The sequence below is a fragment of the Nyctereutes procyonoides genome, unplaced genomic scaffold (genome assembly GCF_905146905.1).
Source record: "Nyctereutes procyonoides isolate TBG_1078 unplaced genomic scaffold, NYPRO_anot_genome, whole genome shotgun sequence".
NCBI classification, from domain to species: Eukaryota; Metazoa; Chordata; class Mammalia; order Carnivora; family Canidae; genus Nyctereutes; species Nyctereutes procyonoides.
Window position 1 is genome coordinate 602,992 of NW_026575111.1, and position 24,656 is coordinate 627,647.

General features: G+C 63.3%; 1 gene segment (V, D, J or C); it reads left to right on the plus strand.

Moving 5' to 3' along the window:
• The first annotated feature begins 323 nt into the window (after positions 1 to 323).
• LOC129514868 (immunoglobulin heavy constant alpha 2-like) lies at positions 324 to 12,113 on the plus strand. The segment is given in 8 exon segments: positions 324 to 362; positions 703 to 766; positions 873 to 1,006; positions 1,101 to 1,180; positions 5,504 to 5,529; positions 10,647 to 10,952; positions 11,188 to 11,520; positions 11,722 to 12,113. Coding segments are annotated over 8 exon segments (1,374 nt in total).
• The last annotated feature ends 12,543 nt before the right edge of the window (positions 12,114 to 24,656 follow it).

The following is a 24,656-nucleotide window of genomic DNA, read 5'->3' on the forward strand; positions in this document are numbered from 1 at the left end:
CACGCATGCACACGCCTAGAGCGTGGGCTCTGTCCTCTTCTCCCACTGGACCCAGAACAGGCGCTGGCCCCATCCCAGGGCCTGAGCCCCCCCCCCCCACCCAAGCGCCAAGCCTGCGTACAGGTCTCTGCTAGCCCTAGACCCCCAGCCCAGGCATGCCCCTCCCCCCCCACACACGGCCCACCTTCTGAAGACAAGCCTGGAAACAGCAGCTCCTGCATTCCCCGCGGGAGCCCTTGGGCAATGCACGTGGCCCACTGTCACCCTGCAGAGTGGATGCCCACCTGTGCAAGGCCGGGAGGGCCAGGAGGCTGGGGACGGCCATGGGCCCGGTGTGCGGCCAGGTGGCAGCTCTGGGCACTGTCAGGCCTCAGCAGGTCCACATGGCCCACCTGGCACCTCAGAGCACCCAGTCCACTGCTTCCTGGGGTTATTCCAGGTCCTCTGAGATGGGCTCCCGAGCTCAGGCTCCTCAGGGCTCCTGGCAGGGCGGCAATCCCAGGACAGTTCACACACATCCTCAGGCTGGCAGGAGTATAAAGGAAGTGGGCACAGGGCTGGGGTGGCCAGGCCGGTGGCCCCAGGCCATGCAGCAGAAAGCAGAGCCGTCCCAGAGGGCGGGGGGTGGGTGAGAGAGGGCAGGGCACTCCCACGGCCACCGGCCACCACGCAGGGCCTCGGACCCCAACCCTCTGGGGGCAGCTGCACCTGCAGAACGGGCTGGACCAGGCGGCCTGCCACTCCAGCCGCTGGCAGGGCTGCCGAGGCCAGGGCATCATTCTCTTGTCCCCTGGGGGGGGGTGGGCCTGCCTTCCCCCCACCAGCGCATGAAGCGGCTGGACCGGGGAGGGCTGACTGGCCGGTGCCCGCAGAGCTAGAGCTCCAGGAGCTGTGCGCGGACGCCACTGAGAGCGAGGAGCTGGACGAGCTGTGGGCCAGCCTGCTCGTCTTCATCACCCTCTTCCTGCTCAGCGTGAGCTACGGCGCCACCAGCACCCTCTTCAAGGTGGGCATGCGGAGCCCCTGTGCCGGGGGCGGGGGCAGCCCGGAGGGAGGGAGAGCTCCCGGCAGAGCTGTCCTCACACGTGCCCTCCCCCCAGGTGAAGTGGGTACTCGCCACCGTCCTGCAGGAGAAGCCACAGGCCGCCCGAGACTACGCCAACATCGTGCGACCGGCACAGTAGGCCCAGAGACACGGCGATGAGGCCTTGCTTTCTCCCTCCCCCTGGCTGAGGGCAATCTGCTGGCCCTGAGCGGGAGGAGGAAAGCAGACAAAGCCCCGGAGGGGCCAGAGCCAGACGCCCAGCACACAGGCATCCAGAAGCTTCCAGCTCAGCTCCAAGGCACCGATGGGACCTGCCAGTCACAGCCCCTACCCCCCCCCCCACACTTGGCAACAAGCCTCAGAAGAGCATCTGTCCCTGCCACCGTGACCTGAGCTGGGCCTGGGCGCTGACCCCCGGGCTCCTCCCTGTCCTAGGGTCAGGACCACTCCTCATCTCCCTGAGCAACTCCCCCCAAAGCACAGGGAGGGGGATGCCCATGGCCTGGCCCAGAGCCAACCCCGCGACTCAGAGTCCAAGTCCAGGGCAAGACCTCGGCGCCCAGACTCAGTCCACCTCCCTGGCACCAGCTCAAGTCCCCCCGGCCCTGTGCCCAGCCCCGGGCCCCCTGCCCCGCCTTCCTGCCATCCACTGGCAGCTCCGTCCCTGCAGAAGGCCAGGACAGAGAAGCATGGCTGGGCAGAGGCCGCAGGACTGCTCGGGGCTGGGGGACGAGGGAGCGCCCAGCAGAAGGAGCTTCCCACGGGTCCCGCCTCAGCCCGCAGCTGCCCACCCCGCCCTGGCCTCACCTGAACCCTCGCTCCCCGCCTGGCGGCCCTGTTGCCTTCCTTCTGAGTTTCTTAGTAAAGTTCGTTTTTACAAATCCCGTGCCACCTGAGCAAGCGCTGGAAGGGGTCCTGATGGTCCTGCGAGGCGCCACGAGGCAGAGTCTCCCACAGGATGTGGACAAGGGGCCGAGGAAGGGAGCAGGGGTCAGGTCTGACCCTGACAGCCCAGGGGGCCGGCCAGCTGCTCCCTGCTGCCTTGGACACCCCCAGAGACACCACAGCTCAGTCCCTCACACCTCTGCTGGCCTCCAGCAGGGCTCACTGCCCCTTCCACGCTAACACAAAAGCAACATCTCCCCGGGCAAACCCAAAGTAGCTACTTCCATGGTCAGTGCAGGAGGCCATAGGAATACAGCTGCACAATCACCAAGCACAGGGCCTCCATCAGCCTCCGGGGACACCGGGCACCCACCCCAGACTGTCCACCCCCTGAGCACACACACAGGCCATCCTGGGCCCCACCCCACCAGCCAGCCTGGGATGCCCAGCGAGCTGAGCAAGTCAGACGTGCAAGCAAGAGCTGCTGGGGGCCAGCCAGCGCCGTCCTCAACAAGAAACCCAACGAGCCTGGAAGGCAGGAGCCCAGGGGCTGGAGAGACGGCCAGCTGGCCAAGCACAGTGCTGGGTGTGAGGCTGTGCCCCTCCTCAGAATAAAGAGGTGGTTCCCTGGCTGGATACACCTTCCCTCTAGGGTCTGCCTGAAGTGCCCTGGAAAAGGGGGGACAACATGTGCACACACGTGATGAAAGGATTAATCCCTCATATACAAAGAGTGCTCAGGAACCAATACAAGGAAAGAAAGTGAGCCGTGGGTCCTTTGCAGAAAGGGAAAACCAAGTGGCCAACTATGGGAAGAAAACATTAAAATAGCTACGAAAGCTACACTAAGAGGGACGCCAGGGAGAGGCAGCCCTCTCAGCCCCGTCTGAGGCCATGTGAACTCTTAGCACCATCGCTCAGGCCCTGGCCGCACGCCCAGCGTACAAATGCCCAGGATGCTGTGCACGGGAGGCGACACGTGTGCCAGTGGCCCTCCGAGACAAGCCCCATCCCTGGCTCATGTCACACAGATCTGAATCGAAGTGAGTGACAGCTTGCCTGCAGCCTGTGGGGGTCACACCTGGGCTACTGGCCTCCCACGGGGGGCGGGGAGAACACCCAGGATCGGGCGGCTCGGGGGCTCCTTCCAGCCTCGGAGGATTTGGCCTAAAAAGAAGGAAGCCGGGGCGGGGTCTAAGAACTGGAGGAGGCCACGCTGCAGCCCCACACGGCGCTCACACACAGGCACACACGCTCTCAGGAACCCGGGCCCCACGCTGGTAAAGTAAAGGATATTTTCAGCTTTAAGACTATTTCTGAGCTCCCAGGAAGGCTCTACTTCGATTGTGACCAAGGTCACAGGGACGCAACCAGACCTCAGAGCAGGGGCTCTATCGCCGCCCCCAGCACATGCTGTCCATCTGCTTCAGCTGTGGGTGACCTGCGGGAAACAGGGCAGACGCCAAGATAAGAGGAAGGCCGCCCCAAGTCCCCGCTGGGTTGCATCACGCAGCCTTGCATGTACCAAAACCAGGAGGTGATCTGTCGCTTTCTGAAATGACCTTGGTCGCGATGATCTGTAACTCCTGATGGGAGACAGACCCTGTAGGAAATACCGCTCCCGGGGCAGGCAGGGTCCCGGCCACCGTCCTCACTGCCTTCTCCTTTTTTGTTACAATTTTCACAAAGGGTGCAGGCTTCTTGTGATGAGCACCGAGAGTCACATGTACGTGATGATTCACTGAATTCTACTCCAGAAAACAATATTGCACTGCATGTGAACTGAGTAAACTTTAAATAAATAAAAAAATTTTGCAGAGGGTGCAGGGTGGAACTGTATTCTCCCTACATGGGCCTAGGCCCTGTAGAGGCATAGCTAGGAGGCGGAGTATATGGCAGCCCTGGGACCTGAGTATCATCCAAAATGATAGATAGATAGATAGATAGATAGATAGATAGATAGATAGATGATAGATGATAGATAGAAGGATGGGATGAATGGAAGGATAGAAAGAAAGAAAGGGATGGAAGGATGGTTGGGTGGGTGGATGGATGCATGGATGGATGGACAGATGGATAGATGATAGATAGATGAAGGATAGACCAATAGATGATACATGGACAGATCAATGGATGGATGGTGGAGAGATAGATAATAGAAGGATGAGTGATACATGATAGAGAGTTTTATGAATGGATGAACAATACATAAGTGGATGGGTAACTAGATGACTAGATAGATGAATCGAAGATAAACAGATGACGACGATGCTTGGGTAGGTAGGTAGATATGAGATGGAGAGATATATGAATAGATGATAGAGAGATGATAGATAATGTTACAAGAGACATGACTCATTTCCTGCCACAAGACCCACCCCCACCTGGCAGGTTCTCAGAGGCCCAGGCCTGGGGGCCTTCCTCCCATCCCCTGGACTGGGGGTCCCTCAGGGCAGCGCTGAGCGTCTCCCTTGTCTGACTGGTGCCCCAGTTCAGGAGACCTGCCTTGTGGCCCCCAGCTCGAGGACAACCAGGGCTCGGCTCACACAGGACCCGAGCACCAGAGACCCCTGCACAGGGGAAGAAGGCATCTGCCCGAGCCTGGGAGGAGGTGTGCCGGTCACCGGTCAGGCGGGGCCAGCAGCGGCCTGTCACGCGGGGAGCACAGCCTGGGAGCAGGGCGTGGGGGACAGTACCAGGGATGCTACCTTCACATGCCCTCGGGCACCAAGAGGCCACCACGTCAGGTCCCTCTGTCCCTCTCTCTCTCCTTCTCTTATGGACCCAGCACAGTGGGCTGAACGCTGGCGCCCAGAGGCTATGTCCACCCCCAATGCCGTGGCACCTGTGGATGTGACCTTGTTTGGAAAAAGGGTCTTGCACATCTGATTCAAGTCAACGAGCTTAGGATGAGAAGCTCCAGGCCTACACCCGATGGTACGTGTCCTACAAGACACATACAAGGAGACACACAGACGCAGAGGAGGAGCCTCATGAAGACGGAGGCAGAGGCCGGAGGGACGGGGCCACAACCCGGGGCGTGTGGGGCCCACAGAGGCTGGAAGAGGCAGGAAGGACCCTCCGTGGAGCCTGTGGGGGGAGGGCGGTCCTGTCCCCCCGGACCTGAGACATCTGGCCTCCAGAGCTGGGAAGGGAAATTTCCACTGCTCAAGTCCATCTGTGGCCCCTGTCACAGCAGCCCCAGGACACTTGCACACGCAGCCAGAAGGGCTTGGCCAAGAGGAGGTTCAGGAGACTCCTGGGTCTTTTCAAGCCGCATGGGCCCAGTGCTGTCCAGAGCCCCTGACCCTGCAGGGTGCTGGTCACACAGGGCACATCCCCTTAACCCTGAGGTGGCTGAGTCGCCCTGGGGACAGCCACTGACACCTGGAGGGAGCTGGGTCACACTGGGCAGAGGCCTGACCATGGAGGGCGCTGGGTCAGTGTCAGCAGAGTGCACTTCAGACCTGCTTCCTGAGCTCCCAGGGACTCCATTCATGGCTGCAGCCAGGTGGGCAATACTGTGATGTCACCTCCAGGGCCAAACAACACCTCTTCTGCCCTGTGTTCCAGGCTGCCTGTGCCCACGATGCCCACAGGTGGGTGCCTGGGCTGAGGAGCAGGGCGGCTGACGGAGAAGGTGGACCATCTGCCGGACCTGTGGGTGCTGCCCACCCTGCCTCTCATTTCTCCTGCTCCCTAGGCCCGGGCTGCTTTGGGGGACTCTACTGCTTCAGACCCTGAGAGGCTGCAGAATCCAGGGGCCAACAGGCAGGCAAAAAGGGAAAGCTCCAGGGGCGTCATCCGCACAGCAGTGCTCACAGGGTGCAGGCGGGGGACAAGTGGCAGGCGGCCTGGGAGGGAACATCCCCCACAGGTGATGCTGCTGCAGGGACCCTGGGGCTCTTAGTGAAGCCCCCCACCCCTGGAGCCGGCCGCAGTGTGTGCAGCACCCTGGGCCGCCCTCCCGGAATCCACCTCCTCCTCCCCCTTCCGCCTGCCCAGACTCCCCGTCCCCGGGCCCCCCCAGCCCACAGGGAAGCAGCATGGTTAGCAGACACCTCCATTCAGCCTGCAGCTTGCTGCCACTCCCCCTGGTGGTGTCCTTCCTGGGGGCGGACCAAGGGCTCCTGTGTGTGGCTCCAGAATCTTCCTTGCTTGCAGGAATGAAGGATCAGATGGGCACAGACACCAGCTGGACCCGATCTGCACCAGGGACAGCCACACAGGGTGCAGGGGAGCAGACACGTGGGTGCCGCCCGGGCGCCGGCAGGAGAGCCCTGGGCTGGGAGGGTAGGGCACGGGTGGCCCTGCAGCTGCCCCCTCCCACCTGGGCTCCAGGGGCCCAGACAGGTACAGCCTGCCACCCCCGCCACCTGCTCATAGCCCTGGCTGAGGAAGGCAGCCACTGGTCATGGCCAGACTGGCCTGGCTTTTCACCCTCACACCCGCCCCTGTGGCCATAAGGCCTACTGAGGCCCGCAGGTCCCCCAGGGGTCACTCTGGGCAAGCCTTCTCCCTCCAGGGCGCGTTTGCAAGCCTTCACTCCATCTCCACCTCCCAGGCCACCTCTACATCAGTGTCCCTGAGCCCCCCACCACGTCCACCTCAGCCTTCGCTTCCTTGCACCTCGGCCCCCAGCCAGCCACATGAAGCAATGACCTCGACTGGGCCACCTGCCTCGCACCCACATGGCCTCAAGCCAGAGTCAGACTCTTGGGGGTCTCACAGGCCAGGCCACATACACCTGGCCCCACCACAGCCAGACCACAGACCAGACATGACGTGGAGGCAAGCAGCCACCACTGTGGGACAGGAAGTGGGCAAGTGACCCCGTCTGTGGGCCAGGCACAGTCATGCAATCCCTCCCAGCCCACCCCTCACAGCCTCAGCCCGCCTATAGCGGCAAATGCCCCAGAGCAGGGCAGGGGGCTGCTGAGACCACAGGGCCGTCAGGCAGGCTGACAGGAGGCCTCGGCCCCATCCTCACTCCAGTCCCCGAGGGAGGCAGGCTGGGGGACATGCAGCAGTGCACCGCCTGGCAGAGGGAGGCCGGGCCTCTCAGATGCAATAGACCCCCGGGCGGCCTACAGCAGGTGGGTCCGAACGTGGTCCAGACCTTTTCTCCTCAGTCAGACCATCCTGAACCCTGCTGGGCCCAAGAGGATGGAGACAGGCAGAAGGGACAGCGAGCAGAGGAAGGAGGGACGATGGGCCTGGAAGCCATTGAATCACCGAGCAGAGAGCTGGGAGAAGCACAGTCGTCTAGACTACCGGGGGCTACTCTAGGCCGGGCTGGGCTGAGCTGGGCTGAGCTGGGCTGAGCTGGGCTGGGCTGAGCTGGGCCGAGTTGGGCTGGGCTGGACTGAACTGAGCTGAGCTGGGCTGAACTAGGCTGATCTGGGCTGGGGTAAACTGAGCTGCGCTGGGCTGAGTTGGGCCAAGCTGGGCCAAGTTGGGCTGAACTGGGCTGGGCTGGGCTGAGCTGGGCCGAACTAGGCTGAGCTGGGCCGGACTGGGCTGAGCTGGGCTAGGCTAAACTGAGCTGAGCTGGGCTGAGTTGGGCCAAGCTGGGCTGAGCTGGGCCGAGTTGGGCTGGGCTGGACTGAACTGGGCTGGGCTGAGCTGGGCCGAAGTAGGCTTAGCTGGGCCAAAATGGGCTGAGCTGGGCTGGGCTAAACTGAGCTGAGCTGGGCTGAGTTGGACCAAGCTGGGCCAAGTTGGGCTCAGCTGGGCCAACTGGGCTGGGCTGGGCTGGACTGGGCTGGGCTGAGCTGGGCTGAGCTGGGCTGGGCTGGACTGAACTGGGCTGGGCTGAGCTGGACCGAACTAGGCTGAGCTGGGCCGAACTGGGCTGAGCTGGGCTGGGCTAAACTGAGTTGAGCTGGGCTGAGTTGGGCCAAGCTGGGCCGAGTTGGGCTGAGCTGGGCCGAACTGGGCTGGGCTGAACTGAGTTGCACTGAGCTGGGCTCAGCTGAGTGGGGTGGACTGGGCTGAGCTGGGCAAAGCTAAGCAGGGCTAAACGGCTGAGCTGGCCTGGGCTGAGCTGGGCTGGGAAGAGCTTAGCTGAGCTGGGCTAAAATGGGGTGAGCTGAACTGGGCTGGGCTGGGGTGAGCTGGGCCGAGCTGGGCTGAGCTGGCCTGGGCTGGGCTGGGCTGGGCTGAGCTGGGCTGGGCTGGGCTGGGCTGGGCTGGGCTAAGCTGAGCTGCACTGAACTGAACTGAACTGGGCTGAGCTGGGCTGAACTGGGCCAAGCTGGGCCAAGCTGGGCCGGGCTGGGCTGGGCTAGGCTAGGCTGGGATGAGCTGAACTGAATGGGCCAAGCTGGGCTAAACCGGGCTGGGCTGGGCTGAGCTGAGCTGAGCTGTGCTGAACTGGGCTGAGCTGAGCTAAATTGGACTAAGCTGGGCTGAGCTGAACTAGGCTGAGCTGAGCTGAATGGGCCAAGCTAAGCTGCCCTGAACTGGGCTGAGCTGGGCTGGGCTGAGCTGAGCTGAGCTGAGCTGAACTGGGCTGAACTGGGTTGGGGTGAACTGGGCTGGGCTGACCTGGGCTGAGCTGGCCTGGAAAGAGCTGAGCTGAATGGGTCAAGCAGAGCTGGGCTAGAATGGGGTGGGCTGAACTGGGCTGGGCTGGGGTGAGCTGGGCCAAGCTGGGCTGAGCTGAGCTGGGCTAAACTGGGCTGAACTGGCCTGGGCTGGGCTAAGCTGAGCTGTACTGAACTGAACTGAACCGGGCTGAGCTGGGCTGAACTGGGCCAAGCTGGGCCAGGCTGGGCCGGGCTAGGCTGGGCTAGGCTGGGCTGGGATGAGCTGAGCTGCACTGAACTGAACTGAACTGGGCTGAGCTGGGCTGAACTGGGCTAAGCTGGGCTGAGCTGAACTAGGCTGAGCTGAGCTGAATGGGCCAAGCTAAGCTGCCCTGAACTGGGCTGAGCTGGGCTGGGCTGAGCTGAGCTGAGCTGAATGGGCCAAGCTGAGCTGTGCTGAACTGGGCTGGGCTGAACTGGGTTGGGGTGAACTGGGCCGGGCTGACCTGGGCTGAGCTGGCCTGGGAAGAGCTGAGCTGAATGGGTCAAGCAGAGCTGGGCTAGAATGGGGTGGGCTGAACTGGGCTGGGCTGGGGTGAGCTGGGCCGAGCTGGGCCGGGCTGGGCCGGGCCGGGCTGGGCCGGGCTAGGCTGGGCTAGGCTGGGCTGGGATGAGCTGAACTAAATGGGCCAAGCTGGGCTAAACTGGGCTGGGCTGGGCTGAGCTGAGCTGAATGGGCCAAGATGAGCTGTGCTGAACAGGGCTGGGATGGGCTGAACTGGGTTGGGGTGAACTGGGCCGGGCTGACCTGGGCTGAGCTGATCTGAGCTGACCTGGGCTAAAATGGGCTGGGCTGAGCTGGGCTGAGCTGAACTAGGCTAAGCTGAGCTGGGCTGAGCTGAGCTAGGCTGAATTGGCTGAGCTGGGCTGAGCTGAGCTGGGCTAAACTGGGCTGAACTGGCCTGGGCTGGGCTAAGCTGAGCTGCACTGAACTGGGATGAGCTGGGCCGAACTGGGCCAAGCTGGGCCGGGCTGGGCCGGGCTGGGCCGGGCTAGGCTGGGCTAAGCTGGGCTTGGATGAGCTGAACTGAATGGGCCAAGCTGGGCTAAACTGGGCTGGACTGGGCTGAGCTGAGCTGAATGGGCCAAGATGAGCTGTGCTGAACTGGGCTGGGCTGGGCTGAACTGGTTTGGGGTGAACTGGGCCGGGCTGACCTGGGCTGAGCTGGGCTGGGCTGAGCTAGGCTGAACTGTGCTGAACTAGGATGAGTTGGACTGAGCTGGTCTAAACTGGACCGTATTGGGTTGAGCTGCGCTGTTCAGGCTAGTGACTGAGGTGAATGTAAAGGAATAAGTTGGGTTTGTATCACCCCCCAGAGATCCAGTCCTCAGCCCCATTTTTCTGTGTGTTCTTAGGGGTCCATGGGATCATGCTAGTTAGGTTGTACCCATAATGCCCTCTTTCCCCACCATCACTTCAGGGAACTGGTCCTGTATATGTGAGTAGACCACACTCTGTATTTCTGGCTTTTCCAGCAGGGACACCTTTGGATGGAGTTTGAATTGGGCCTCTAACCTCCAAAACCTCATAAGCCACAGATGTCACCTGTCAGTAACAGGGAGGCTAGACATGGGACTAGTGAGGGTGGGTGGTTTGACTGGGACCCTGACTGGTAAGAGGAAGGGGGTCCCAGAAGGAGCCGGCGCCTTCTCCTCCCCTGTGTCACCCCCTACACAGCCTTGCTTGAAGCCTGGGCTGCTCTGTCCTGGCCCGTGCTCTCCCTCTGGGCCCATCTCTGGTGATACCCAAAGCCCAGCAGAGCATGTCTGGGCCCACTGCATGGATGGGAAACTGAGGCTCCAGGAGTACCTGCAGACTCAGTGAGCGGGAGAGCCACGTTCAATAACCACAGATCCAATCTGGGGGTGGCTTGGACCAGAGGCCCTCCCCGAGGAACCTGTCCAGGTGGTCATGCTAGAACCCTGACGAGCATGTCCAGTTGGACCCAGGCGTGTCGTTCTGAGTCCTCGGCATATGAGCTGCATGACCTTGGGGCTGTCACTGACCATCTCTGTGCAGTTTCCTCTAGTGCAAAGAAAAAATAGGCCTCACCCTGGCCTGTGAGGCCGTGTCAGGGGTCCAGGCAGCACTGGCCCACTGGCTCACAGAGTGTCCTGTGTCACAGAGTCCAAAACCAGCCCCAGTGTGTTCCCGCTGAGCCTCAGCCGCCAGGAGTCAGAAGGGTACGTGGTCATCGGCTGCCTGGTGCAGGGATTCTTCCCTCCGGAGCCTGTGAACGTGACCTGGAACGCCGGCAAGGACAGCACATCTGTCAAGAACTTCCCCCCCGTGAAGGCTGCTACCGGGAGCCTATACACCATGAGCAGCCAGTTGACCCTGCCAGCCTCCCAGTGCCCTGCTGACTCATCTGTGAAATGCCAAGTGCAGCACGCTTCCAGCCCCAGCACGGCCGTGTCTGTGCCCTGCAAAGGTCAGAGGGCAGGCTGGGGAGGGGCAGGGGCCCCACATCCTCACTCTGACCCTCCACCTGGAGCCGTGTCCCCAAGGGCACTCCACGGGGAGGGCAGTGGGCTGCTGGGCTGAGCTCCCAGCAAGCGGCCAAGGTGGGGCCCCCATGAAGGAGCTGGAGGGTGGCAGGGGGCAGGCGGGCAGAGGGCACACACTGACCTGTTCCACTCTCTCTCTCTCTCTCTCTGCTCCTGAAGGTAACTGTCCTTATCCGTGTCCCTCGTGCAATGAGCCCCGCCTGTCACTACAGAAGCCAGCCCTCGAGGATCTGCTTCTAGGCTCCAATGCCAGCCTCACATGCACACTGAGTGGCCTGAAAGACCCCAAGGGTGCCACCTTCACCTGGAACCCCTCCAACGGGAAGAAACCCATCCAGAAGACTCCTGAGCGTGACTCCTGTGGCTGCTACAGTGTGTCCAGTGTCCTACCAGGCTGTTCTGATCCATGGAACCGTGGGGACACCTTCTCCTGCACAGCCACCCACCCTGAATCCAAGAGCCCGATCACCGTCAGCATCACCAAACCCATAGGTGGGCCCAGACCCTGCCCGTGAGGCACTGCTTGGCACACAAAAGTTTGTGAGGCATCTCCTAAGCCTGCTTCCTTCCTCTAGCCCCTGGGCTTGGGTGCTCCCATCCACATTTTACAAAGGGAAACTGTGGCATGGGGTGCTATGGGGAAGAAGGCTCTTCCCCCACCCCAGATCCCTGACCTGGCTCTCTGTCTTGCAGAGAACATCTTCCCGCCCCAGGTCCACCTGCTGCCGCCGCCGTCGGAAGAGCTGGCCCTCAATGAGCTGGTGACACTGACGTGCTTGGTGAGGGGCTTCAACCCAAAAGATGTGCTCGTACGATGGCTGCGAGGGACCCAGGAGCTACCCCAAGAGAAGTACTTGACCTGGGAGCCCCTGAAGGAGCCCGACCAGACCAACATGTTTGCCGTGACCAGCATGCTGAGGGTGACAGCCGAAGACTGGAAGCAGGGGGAGAAGTTCTCCTGCATGGTGGGCCACGAGGCCCTGCCCCTGTCCTTCACCCAGAAGACCATCGACCGCCTGGCGGGTAAACCCACCCACGTCAACGTGTCTGTGGTCATGGCAGAGGTGGACGGCATCTGCTACTGAACCGCCCAGCCTTCCCTCCCTAAATAAACTCCATGCTCGCCCAAAGCAGCCCCGTGCTTCCATCAGGCCGCCTGTCTGTCCATATTCGGGGTCTGTGGCATACTGAGGCAGGGGTAGGGCCCAAAGAGGAAAGGGTACCTGCGCCCCTGACCCTTTGGGGCCTCACTTGTCTTGCTCAGCCTGGCACCTCAACGTGCCTCTCACACCCATGGGTGTGTGTGTGTGTAAGAGTGTGAGCATTAGTGTGAGCGTATGGTGTGCATGGTAGTTAGACAAGCTGGGAGCAAAACCTGCAGTTGACAGTCGGGGGAGGGCACAGCACAGTGGGTAAGTCCTCTGCGGGCAATGATGCAGTTTCTTGTGTCTCAGAAGATGCCTCTAGGGGCAGCCTTGAGGGGCCAGAGGGAGGCAGGAGAGCAGGTGACCAGTGAAGAGGCTGGTGTCACTGTCAGGGGTCGAGGCAGGATTCCAGAGGGACCCACACCACCCTTGGTGGGTGCGGTGCATGCAGTTGCCCCACTGGTGCCCTGGACAGGGAGCTGCCCTGTGCCACACTGCTCCGTACACGGCTCACTCACAGACACACACAGCCACCCCCTCTATGCTCACGCTCACGCATCTGTACACACACCGGAGCCCTCCAGCTGCAGGAAGTCCCTAGCCCAGCCCCAGCCCCAGGAAAGTGAGGGGGATCCCCACCCTAGCCCCAGCAAGATTTCCCAGGCCCAGGGCCACCTCCCCAGGCCTTCCCTGTGTGCCCCACTGACCCCACACAGGCAGCCTCTACCCCCCGCCTGACGCCCAGACTCAAGTCTCCCATCCCTTCCTGAGCCCAAGGGTAGCCCAAACCACAGATAGGGTAGGGGTGGGGGGCAGGTTAGAGAGGAGTCAGCAGAGAAACCTCCCACCCAGGGCCCCTGTGCAGCTGCTCCTGGATGGTCTGGTAGAAAGGGAGGTTTGAGGAGACAGCATAGAGGCGGTACGGGGACACTGTGGGACACCTGGCCTTACCGCTCCCACAAGGGGGCAGCGGGGCCCCTGCTCTTGTCTCAGACACCTTCTGGGCTTCCCCGTGGGACCTGGCCTTCTGCTCCTCTCTCTGCTCCCAGGGCCAAAGTGAGGTGGGACCCACACACACACACACCCACAGGCTCACTGCTCCCCTTTCAAGGGTCTAATCACCAAAGGGTAATAGAGGGAACAACAGGTTCATTGCAGGGGAGGTGCTGCCATAGAGAAGGTACTCCAGCCACCAAGGGAGCTAGCACCCAGCCCGAAGCAGGAGTATTCTAGAGAGGGAGAGGGGAGGAAGAGTCAGTAGATGGACAGATCATAGGACATGTAGTGGATGGAAGCATGGAGGGAGGGAAGAAGGGATGGATGGATGGGTGGGTGGATGGAGGGAAGGAGGGATAGATGGATGGGTGGATGATGGATGAATGGATGGATGGATGGACAGATGGATAGATGGGTGGGTGATGGATGGATGGTTGTATGATGGTGATGGATGGACAGATGGACAGACAGGTGGATGGATGGATGGACAGATAGATGATGGATGGATGGATGGATGGATGGATGGATAATTGGATGTGTCATCAATGACAAGCAAGTCCAAATCCCATTTAACCTAGAAGGTCTGTGCCCTGGGATCCTGAAAATAGCCTGTGCTGGTGGCCTTCACCTGGGCCCCCCTCCTGCTCCTTGTAGCTTATGGGAAGGCAACGTGCCTGTCTAGCCCTTGACACATTGAACTACAGACCCAGATTTACGTCTCAACCTGGAGCACCCTGAGGGTGGCAAGTCTGGTCCTCTCTGGTGCCACTCAGGGTCCAGACCAAGGCCAAGCCAAGAGTGAGGACTTGGTGAGCAAACACATGGAGCTGGGATCCAGGAGGCTTTGGGTTTGAGCTCTGTTTACGGCAGCAGAGCCAGTGCCCACCCTCTTGCCTTGCCAGGTCCCTCTCCCTACGGTCCTGCCAGGACTCCTTTAGAGATGGGGGCTCTTTGGCTATCTAAATTGCTATAAGGGCCCCAGCCCTTTCCCTGGGCACCTGTCACCTCATCCTCCCCAAGGCAGCCTCAGACCTCAGAGAGGGCACCCCCATTGCCCCTGTCCTGACCCTAAGAGTGTGTGGGAGGGGAAGGCATTGGCTCAGCCCCCGTCCATGCAGGCATGGGCCTGGCAGACTCACAGTGTCTTGCAGGTTACCGGGAGCCACTTCCCTGGCTGGTGCTGGACCTGCCGCAGGAGGACCTGGAGGAGGATGCCCCAGGAGCCAGCCTGTGGCCCACTACCGTCACCCTTCTCACCCTCTTCCTACTGAGTCTCTTCTACAGCACAGCACTGACTGTGACAAGTGTGCGGGGCCCAACTGACAGCAGAGAGGGCCCCCAGTACTGAGCAGAAGCCAGCCAGGCACAGGTAGGGGCAAGGAGGCAGAGTGCTGGGCTGACTGGGGCAGGGAGGTCGCCCACCAGGGCACCTGCCTATTCCCCACCCCTGGGGGTCTGACACTGAGGATTATGGGCAGTCCTGGGGTCAGAGCTTAGATATCTCCCAGCAGCATCAGGGAGTTAGCTTCCCCTGGGCTCCAGTCACAGCAGGACTCGAACCATCTCCCCTGAGGCAGGCAGGGTGGGGGACAGGGCATTGGTGAGGAGTTCCCCTGGGCCCTGATCCCACTGTGTTTGCAGGGAGGAGCCTGGAGGAGCCTCCTGGAAGCCCAGCTGGATGTCAGAGCTCAGCCCTGCTCAGAAGCTGCCCACCCGCCCCCCACACAGGCCTTGCTGGTGCAATAAACTGATCTCAAAGGCAAAGGTTCTCAGACTCTAAATGAGAGGAGGGGAGAGGAGAGGGATAGAGGCTTGGGAGAGGGGGGACATCAGCCTCATGACCCAGGTTGAGGCTCCCTTCACCTATAGTCTACCTGATCTGGTCCTGCATAAGCCACAGGCTTAGGACAAAAGTCGTCCTTCACCAAGGACAGTATGAAACAAAACCTTCCTAAGCACTGCACCCAGGACCTTTTCCTGGTCACTGAGCCCTGCTCCTCATCACCAGACCCTTGTCATGATCACCGAGCCCTGGTCCTGATCATGATCACTGGACCCTAGTCCTCATCACTAGGCCCTGGTCATGATCACTGAGCCCTGGTCCTGGTCACTGGGCCCTGGTCCTCATCACTAGGCCCTGGTCATGATCACTGAGGCCTGGTGCTGACCACTAGACCCTAGTCCTCATCACTGGGCCTTGGTCCTTGTCACTGAACCCTGGTACTGGTCACTGAGCCCTAGTTTTAATCACTAGACCTTGGTTTCATCATTGGTCCCTGATCCTGGTCACTGAGACCTGGTCCTGGTCATGATCACTGAGCCTTGGTCCTCATCACTGGGCCCTGTCATGATCACTGAGGCCTGGTGCTGACCACTAGACCCTAGTCCTCATCACTAGGCCCTGGTCATGGTAACTTATCCCTAGTCCTCATCACTAGGCCCTGGTCATGATCACTGAGGCCTGGTGCTGACCACTAGACCCTAGTCCTCATCACTGGGCCTTGGTCCTTGTCACTGAACCCTGGTACTGGTCACTGAGCCCTAGTTCTCATCACTAGACCTTGGTTTCATCACTGGCCCCTGGTCCTGGTCACTGAGACCTAATCCTGGTCATGATCACTGAGCCCTGGTCCTCATCACTAGGCCCTGTCATGATTACTGAGGCCTGGTGCTGACCACTAGACCCTAGTCCTCATCACTGGGCCTTGGTCCTTGTCACTGGACCCTGGTACTGGTCACTGAGCCCTAGTTCTCATCACTAGACCTTGGTTTCATCACTGGTCCCTGGTCCTGGTCACTGAGACATGGTCCTGGTCATGATCACTGAGCCCTTGTCCTCATCACTAGGCTCTGGTCATGATCACTGAGAACTGGTCCTGACCACTAGACCCAGGTCCTCATCACTGAGCCCTGGTCATGATCACTTAGCCCTAGTCCTCATCACTAGGCCCTGGTCATGATCACTGAGCCCTGGTCCTGATCATGATCACTGGACTCTAGTCCTCATCACTAGGCCCTGGTCATGATCACTTATCCCTAGTCCTCATCACTAGGCCCTGGTCATGATCACTGAGGCCTGGTGCTGACCACTAGACCCTAATCCTCATCACTAGGCCCTGGTCATGATCACTTATCCCTAGTCCTCATCACTAGGCCCTGGTCATGATCACTGAGGCCTGGTGCTGACAACTAGACCCTAGTCCTCATCACTGGTCCTTGGTCCTTGTCACTGGACCCTGGTACTGGTCACTGAGCCCTAGTTCTAATCACTAGACCTTGGTTTCATCACTGGTTCCTGGTCCTGCTCACTGAGACCTGGTCCTGGTCATGATCACTGAGCCCTGGTCCTCATCACTAGGCCCTGGTCATGATCACTGAGGCCTGGTGCTGACCACTAGACCCTAGTCCTCATCACTGGTCCTTGGTCCTTGTCACTGGACCCTGGTACTGGTCACTGAGCCCTTCACTAGACGCTGATCCTCATCACTGAGCCCTGGTCTTAATCACTATGGCCTGGTCCTAGTCACTGGGCTTAGGTCATGATCACTGAGCCCTGGTCCTAGTCACTGAGCCCTGGTCCTAATCACCATGGCCTGGTCTTAGCCCTAGGAGGAGGCTGAGTCATTGTGAGCACCGTGCAACCCAGGCCAGGTAGCCCCACTAGAGGACACTGGGCTTAGGTCATGATCACTGAGCTCTGGTCCTCATCACTGTGTACTGGCCCTGGTCACTGGTCTCTGGTCCTGGCCACTGAGCCCTGGTCCTGGTCATGATCACTGAGCCCTGGTCACTGAGCCCTGGTCCTTACATTGTTCCCTGGTACTTACCACTCAGCCCTGGTCCCAGTTACTGTGACCTGATCTAATCACTGGGCTCTGGTCCTTAACATTTTGCTCTGATTACTTATCAACAGTCCAAGTTACTGAACCCTGCTCCTGATCACTGGGCCCTGGGCCCAGTCACTCTGCCCTGGTCCTGATCACTAATCCCAGTTCCTGGTCACTGAACCCTTGTCCTAAAAACTGCGTCACAGTGTTCATTACATATGCAGAAAGTGACCCAGTGCCCATTTATTCTGAGTTGGAGCCCTTGTTCATGGCCTGCATTACAACTTAGATCTGGAGTCCTGTTCCCATGTTCTGGGTCCTTAGTCCTAACCCTCATCAGAAGTGACCCACAGTAAGGAGAGGGAGCCCCTCAGACAATCCAAGACCCTCTTGGCATGGGCACTGGACAGAGGATGAGATAGTGACCCCCAAGTCCGGTTTCATCTTTTCCAGGGCCCAGAGGGGCATAAAGATGTTGACTTGAAGGAAAGAGAATCAGCCCAAGTCCAGGGCCCGGGAGGCATGAATGAGCTAGACCCCCAGGCCATGAGGGTCACCAGTACAGGGGTGCCAGGGGGAGGGGGCTCAGGTACTGGAGTGGGAACAGGGGTAGAGGCGATGGTGTCTGCGTTCTCTTGTTTTTCTCATGTTTGTCAGTCTTCACCTGCTGAACACCCAAAATAGCCCTAGGAGGGGGCTGAGTCATTGTGAGCACAGCGCAACCCAGGCCAGGTGTCCCCACCAGAGACTGCTATTCCAAGAATCAGGCCCGAAAACCAAGACCTGGGCAGATGGGCGGGAGGCCTGAGCAAGGGAGGTTCCCCAAACCTGCAAACCACCCCAGCCCCCACCTCATGTGGGCCCCCATCAGCCAGGGTCTGTCCAGGGTCAGCACGGATCACCTGGGACAGCAAACACCAGCCTGGGATCAGCCAGGGTCAGCCAGGGTCAGGACTAAGAGAGGCCAAGTTCAGCCAGATTGAGACAAAAGTCATCCTATGTCGGCCAGGGTGAACCAGGGTCAGCCAGGCTCAGACCTCGGGGGGCCAAGGTCACCCAGATTGAGACAAAGTCACCCTAGGTCTGCAGGCTCAGCCAGGGGTTTGCTCGGATCCGTGCAGGACACCGTGACACCCACACCTTCAGGCCAGATCAGTGGGGCTCCCAAGGGCCACAGGACCCGTGAGTGTGCAGGCCCCGAGGGCTGAGGTCTGTGCCCACAGCCAGGCTGGCTGGCACCCCAGCAGCCATGCCCCCCGGGCCGTGCACCGGGACAGGCACGCTCGCTCCGTGGGGCTCATGGCAGGACCCACATCCCACGCCGGGGACCCCGGGGGTCCGGGACGGGGGCTGGGACCACGGGACAGTCGGGAGCGACATGGGGACGGGGAGAGACAGAGATAGAGGGCAGGACGCGGCCCGGCCCCGGGACCCAGCCCCTCACACACGCACCCACGGCTGGGCCCTGACCACCACCGCCCTCCGCACTCTCGACCTAACTCACCCCCTCACGTCCACAGAGGGGGGCGGCCAGACGCCCACGTGCCTATGTGCCCACCCCCACCCACACTGCCCCTCTGCGCCCTGGGGGCTCGGGGTCCCTGCCTCACCCTGTGGGGCTGAGCGGCACACCCGGGTGTCTGGGTGCCTAGACCAGCGCCCCGTGCACCTTGGGGGCCCAGCTGTCGGGGGGCACGTGCCCTGTGCCCCACGAAGGCCCCCAGATGGTGCAGGGGCACGAGGGCGGACGTCAGCCCCCGCGGGAGCAGCCGAGAAGTCCTGGGCAGAGGCGGGCGCGGTGTGCGGGTGGGGCAGGGCCGCTTGGGCACCCACGTGCCCCTCGGGGGTCTGGCCCCCACGGCCCCTGGGACGCCCACCCAGCCCTGCGCCCTGCACCCTGTCGCTGTGCAGGCCCGAGCAGGCCCCTGGGCCTCGGGGGGGAGCCTGCAGGCTGCATGGGTCCCCAGCAGGGGCTGGGAAGAGGGGGCCCCTGTGGCAGGGGACGCGGGAGCTCTGGTGCCCTGAGGCCCTGGGACCCCAGCTGCTGGGCTCAGGCCTGGGGCTCATGCAGGGGCCCCCACGGGGGGCGGACACCTGGGGCCCGGCCTTGCTGCCCTGGGGCCGGGGCCTGGGGGACGACCGGAGAGCAAGAGCAGCACACGGCACAGCCCGAGGACACGGGTGGACACTGGGAGGGCCTCAGGACAGGGGTGGGGAGTTCCAGAGTGGCGGGGGCCCTGCGGGGTCGCGTGTGGGTTTGGGGTCTGCGGGAGGGGTCCCGGAGCCGCCCAGAGAGGCCGGGCTGCGTGGGGAACGGGGACAGAGGAGCCGCGCGGCGGGGGCCTCGGGGGGAGGCGGGCTCTGCTGGCACCGAGCTCAGGCCCCGACGGGCTACCCCCTGGGGGACAGGGGTCGGGGTGCGGGTGGGCCACGCGGGGGCCAGGAGTGTGGAGGCCGCGGGGTGTGTTGATGCTCACAGCTCGTGTCTCAGACGTGACCAGGGTAGAAGGGCGAGCTGGCGGTGGCCGGCGGGGCGGGGCGAGGGGCGGGTGGCCCGGGTGCAGGGCCCGGGGGTACCCACTCCCGGTTACGGGCTGAGAGCGCCGCACGGCAGCGGGTCGCTGGCGCTGGGACGGCGTCGCGGGTGACACAGGTGACGGCCCTCCCCGGGGCAGCAGGAGTGATGTGTAGACGTGTGGGGTCACCGCGTCCCTCACCTGACCCTAACACCTCTCTCAGGGACGAGGGCCCAATGCCACCTCCGCCCGGGTCACCCCCCACACACGCCAGAGGCACGAGCGTCCTGCCCCCGCCGCCCCTCCTGTCCTGCTCTCCATTCAGGGCCCCCCGACAGCCCTGGCGGGGGAGGGCGAGCGGCGGGGGGCTAGGGGTCAGGGAACGCCCGGGCTCACCCCGCCCGGCAGCCCGGGACACCCAGACCCCGCCTGCAGATCCTCAGCCTGGGCCCCTAGAGGCAGCCAAGCTGTGCTGTCCCCACCACGCCCGCGGCTCCCGACTCCTCCGCGCCCCCAGACCCGCTCACGGTCCCCCTCCCTCTGGATGGAGTCACGTGCCCGCCCCCCCAGGCCTCGTCCCCTGGCCTTGGCGGTCCCACCCGGGCGCTTGTCCCGGCCCCCTGCAGGGGGTCTGGGTGTGGGGGCAGCAGCCCCAGCCCCCGGGACCCCGCCCCCCGTGGTGAGTCCCGGCTCCCTCTGGAGCTCAGGGAGCTGCAGGTTGGGCGTCGCGGCCACTGGTCATCGCTGCCCCGGTGCCCCCACCGGCCCCCACACTCTGGAGTCACCGTCAGCACCACTGGCCTCGGACGCCCTCTCCCCGCGGGTCACAGGGGCCCTGGGCCGTGACCCTGCCGAGACCCCATCCCTGGGCTGGAGTAGGGCCCCGGGGTCCCGGCCGAGGTGGGGTCGGGGTGAGGGGCACCAGGAGGGTCCTCCCACGTCCTCCTGTGTCAGCCGGGAGCCCCCCGGAACGAGCATGTCCCTCGCCTGCAGCGTGGCTGGTGATGGCGCAGCTCGGCTCCTTCTGGAAGGGGCCCCGTGAGCGTTTGGGGGTAAGGCTGCCGGCCCCCAATTGTGTTTTAACAGTAAAGAGTCAAGGCCCAAGTCCAGGTCCAGGGGTCTTCCTGGGGTGTGAACCTCGGGGGCGCCCACCCTGCGGCCATGCGGCCCGGGGCCTGCAGGCCAAGGACCCTGCTGCCTGCGCACGCCCCAGTGACAGCCTCGGCCTGCTGGGAGCCTGTGAACCCCCACGCTGAGCCTGTGCTACGAGCCGTCCCCAGCCTCTGGCCTGGTGTCCTCGGCCACCTCCTGCAGGCACCCCACGTCTTTCGCCCTCACTGGTCACGCACTCCTGGGCTTTGCACCCTCAGGGTGCCACAGCCCAGCTGGCCAGGGCCATCGGCTGGGTCACGGCCCCCTGTGACCTGTCCCAAGCTGGCCTCCTAGTCCGGGGGCCGAGCCGCACGGCTGCGGGGGGCAGGGGGTGCACCGTCTGCAGCTCCATGGCCCTGCCACTCCGTGCCCACTCCCGCCACCCCCACCCCCACACAACACAGGTGCGCGGGGCTCCAGTCTCCGTTTCTCTCCAAATTACTCATTTCGGGCAGATTTGGCCCTGAAGGGGACATGCAAATGGCTGTTTGTTCCACACTGAAAAACATCTTTCTCACCCACCAGGGCCGTTTCCAGAAATAGCTTGCCCCGAACCCCACCTGCGGCCCGGCCGCCGCCCCCACAGCAGGCCAGGTGGGCCCAGGCCTCGGGCTCGGGGCCCTCCGCCCAACCCCCCGCCGGCGGAGGCCCACCTGGGTCAGTGACCCGGCGACTGGCCTGCAAATGGTGACTTCAGTGAATCAAAATGGTTCTCAGCTTGTCCATCCCTGGCCTCTGTCCCCGGTCCCCAGGGACGCGGCCTCGCAGGCCGGCCTGGAGGGTCCAAGCCCCAGGGCTGGCGGGGTGTAGAGGGAACAGGAGGGCGCGGGGGGAGGTGTGCTGAGGACACCCCCGGGGACCCCGTGTCCCTGAACTGGCCGCCCCCCCCACCTGGCAGTCCCCCCACTACACACCAGGACAGGGAGGCTCGGCTGCGCCAGGCAGCTGCGGGTCACCCGGGGCTGGGCCTGTGGAGTGGGCCTGGGGCCGCGGGTGCTCACGGCACCTGAGCCCTTGTCAGCCCGCAGCCTCCCCCTGCCCGGGCCTGTCCACGTCCCCACCGGCCTGTCCTTGTCCCTACCAACCTGTCCTCATCCCCCCCCGCCTGTCCCCGTCCCCACCTCCCTGTCCTCATCCCCACCGGCCTGTCTCTGTCCACACCTGCCTGTCCACATCCCCACTGGCCTGTCTAGGTCCCCGTCTGCCTATCCCCATCCCCACCTACCTTGTCCTTGTCTGCACCTACCTGTCCCCCTCCCCACCTCCCTGTCCCCGTCCCAATCCTGCCTGCCCCCATCACCATCTTCCTGTCCTCGTCCCCGTCCTGCTTGTTGTTGTCCCCACTTGCCTGTCCCCATCCCCACCTCCCTGTCCCCATCCCCACCTCCCTGTCCTTGTCCCCACATGCCTGTCCCCATCCCCATCCTGCCTGTCCTCGTCCCCACCCCGCCTGTCCCCGTTGCTCCCTGTCTCTTTCATCTGTGTGTCTTTGTGTCTCTCTCCCAGTCTCTGTATCTCTATCTTTATGTCTGTCTCCATCTCCTGATGTCTCTCTTTTTTTTTAATTTTTATTTATTTATGATAGCCAGAGAGAGAGAGAGAGAGAGAGAGAGAGAGAGAGAGAGAGAGGCAGAGACACAGCAGAGGGAGAAGCAGGCTCCTTGCACCGCGAGCCCGACGTGGGATTCGATCCCGGGTCTCCAGGATCACGCCCTGGGCCAAAGGAAGGCGCCAAACCGCTGCGCCCCCCAGGGATCCCCTGATGTCTCTCTATCTCTCTCCACCTGTGTGTCTTCACAGCTCAAACTGTTGATCGGGGGCCGGCAGCCTTACCCCCAAACGCTCACGGGGCCCCTTCCAGAAGGAGCCGAGCTGCGCCATCACCAGCCACGCTGCAGGCGAGGGACATGCTCGTTCCGGGGGGCTCCCGGCTGACACAGGAGGACGTGGGAGGACCCTCCTGGTGCCCCTCACCCCGACCCCACCTCGCCCGGGACCCCGGGGCCCTACTCCAGCCCAGGGATGGGGTCTCGGCAGGGTCACGGCCCAGGGCCCCTGTGACCCGCGGGGAGAGGGCGTCCGAGGCCAGTGGTGCTGACGGTGACTCCAGAGTGTGGGGGCCGGTGGGGGCACCGGGGCAGCGATGGTCAGTGGCCGCGACGCCCAACCTGCAGCTCCCTGAGCTCCAGAGGGAGCCGGGACTCACCACGGGGGGCGGGGTCCCGGGGGCTGGAGCTGCTGCCCCCACACCCAGACCCCCTGCAGGGGGCCGGGACAAGCGCCCGGGTGGGACCGCCAAGGCCAGGGGACGAGGCCTGGGGGGGCGGGCACGTGACTCCATCCAGAGGGAGGGGGACCGTGAGCGGGTCTGGGGGCGCGGAGGAGTCGGGAGCCGCGGGCGTGGTGGGGACAGCACAGCTTGGCTGCCTCTAGGGGCCCAGGCTGAGGATCTGCAGGCGGGGTCTGGGTGTCCCGGGCTGCCGGGCGGGGTGAGCCCGGGCGTTCCCTGACCCCTAGCCCCCCGCCGCTCGCCCTCCCCCGCCAGGGCTGTCGGGGGGCCCTGAATGGAGAGCAGGACAGGAGGGGCGGCGGGGGCAGGACGCTCGTGCCTCTGGCGTGTGTGGGGGGTGACCCGGGCGGAGGTGGCATTGGGCCCTCGTCCCTGAGAGAGGTGTTAGGGTCAGGTGAGGGACGCGGTGACCCCACACGTCTACACATCACTCCTGCTGCCCCGGGGAGGGCCGTCACCTGTGTCACCCGCGACGCCGTCCCAGCGCCAGCGACCCGCTGCCGTGCGGCGCTCTCAGCCCGTAACCGGGAGTGGGTACCCCCGGGCCCTGCACCCGGGCCACCCGCCCCTCGCCCCGCCCCGCCGGCCACCGCCAGCTCGCCCTTCTACCCTGGTCACGTCTGAGACACGAGCTGTGAGCATCAACACACCCCGCGGCCTCCACACTCCTGGCCCCCGCGTGGCCCACCCGCACCCCGACCCCTGTCCCCCAGGGGGTAGCCCGTCGGGGCCTGAGCTCGGTGCCAGCAGAGCCCGCCTCCCCCCGAGGCCCCCGCCGCGCGGCTCCTCTGTCCCCGTTCCCCACGCAGCCCGGCCTCTCTGGGCGGCTCCGGGACCCCTCCCGCAGACCCCAAACCCACACGCGACCCCGCAGGGCCCCCGCCACTCTGGAACTCCCCACCCCTGTCCTGAGGCCCTCCCAGTGTCCACCCGTGTCCTCGGGCTGTGCCGTGTGCTGCTCTTGCTCTCCGGTCGTCCCCCAGGCCCCGGCCCCAGGGCAGCAAGGCCGGGCCCCAGGTGTCCGCCCCCCGTGGGGGCCCCTGCATGAGCCCCAGGCCTGAGCCCAGCAGCTGGGGTCCCAGGGCCTCAGGGCACCAGAGCTCCCGCGTCCCCTGCCACAGGGGCCCCCTCTTCCCAGCCCCTGCTGGGGACCCATGCAGCCTGCAGGCTCCCCCCCGAGGCCCAGGGGCCTGCTCGGGCCTGCACAGCGACAGGGTGCAGGGCGCAGGGCTGGGTGGCCGTGGGGGCCAGACCCCCGAGGGGCACGTGGGTGCCCTGCCTCACCCTGTCCTGACCCTGCCTCACCCTGGCCTCACCCTGTTCTGACCCTGCCTCACCCTGGCCTTACCCTGTTCTGATCCTGCCTCACCCTGACGTCACCCTGTTCTGACCCTGCCTCACCCTGTCCTGACCCTGCCTCACCCTGGCCTCACCCTGTTCTGACCCTGCCTCACCCTGACCTCACCCTGTTCTGACCTTGGACCTACCCTGACCTCACCCTGTTCTGACCTTGGACCTACCCTGACCTCACCCTGACCTCACCCTGTCCTGACCCTGCCTCACCCTGACCTCACCCTGTCCTGACCCTGCCTCACCCTGGCCTCACCCTGTTCTGACCTTGGCCTCACCCTGTCCTGATCCTGCCCTCACCCTGGCTTCACCCTGTTCTGACCATACCTCACCCTGGCCTCACCCTGTTCTG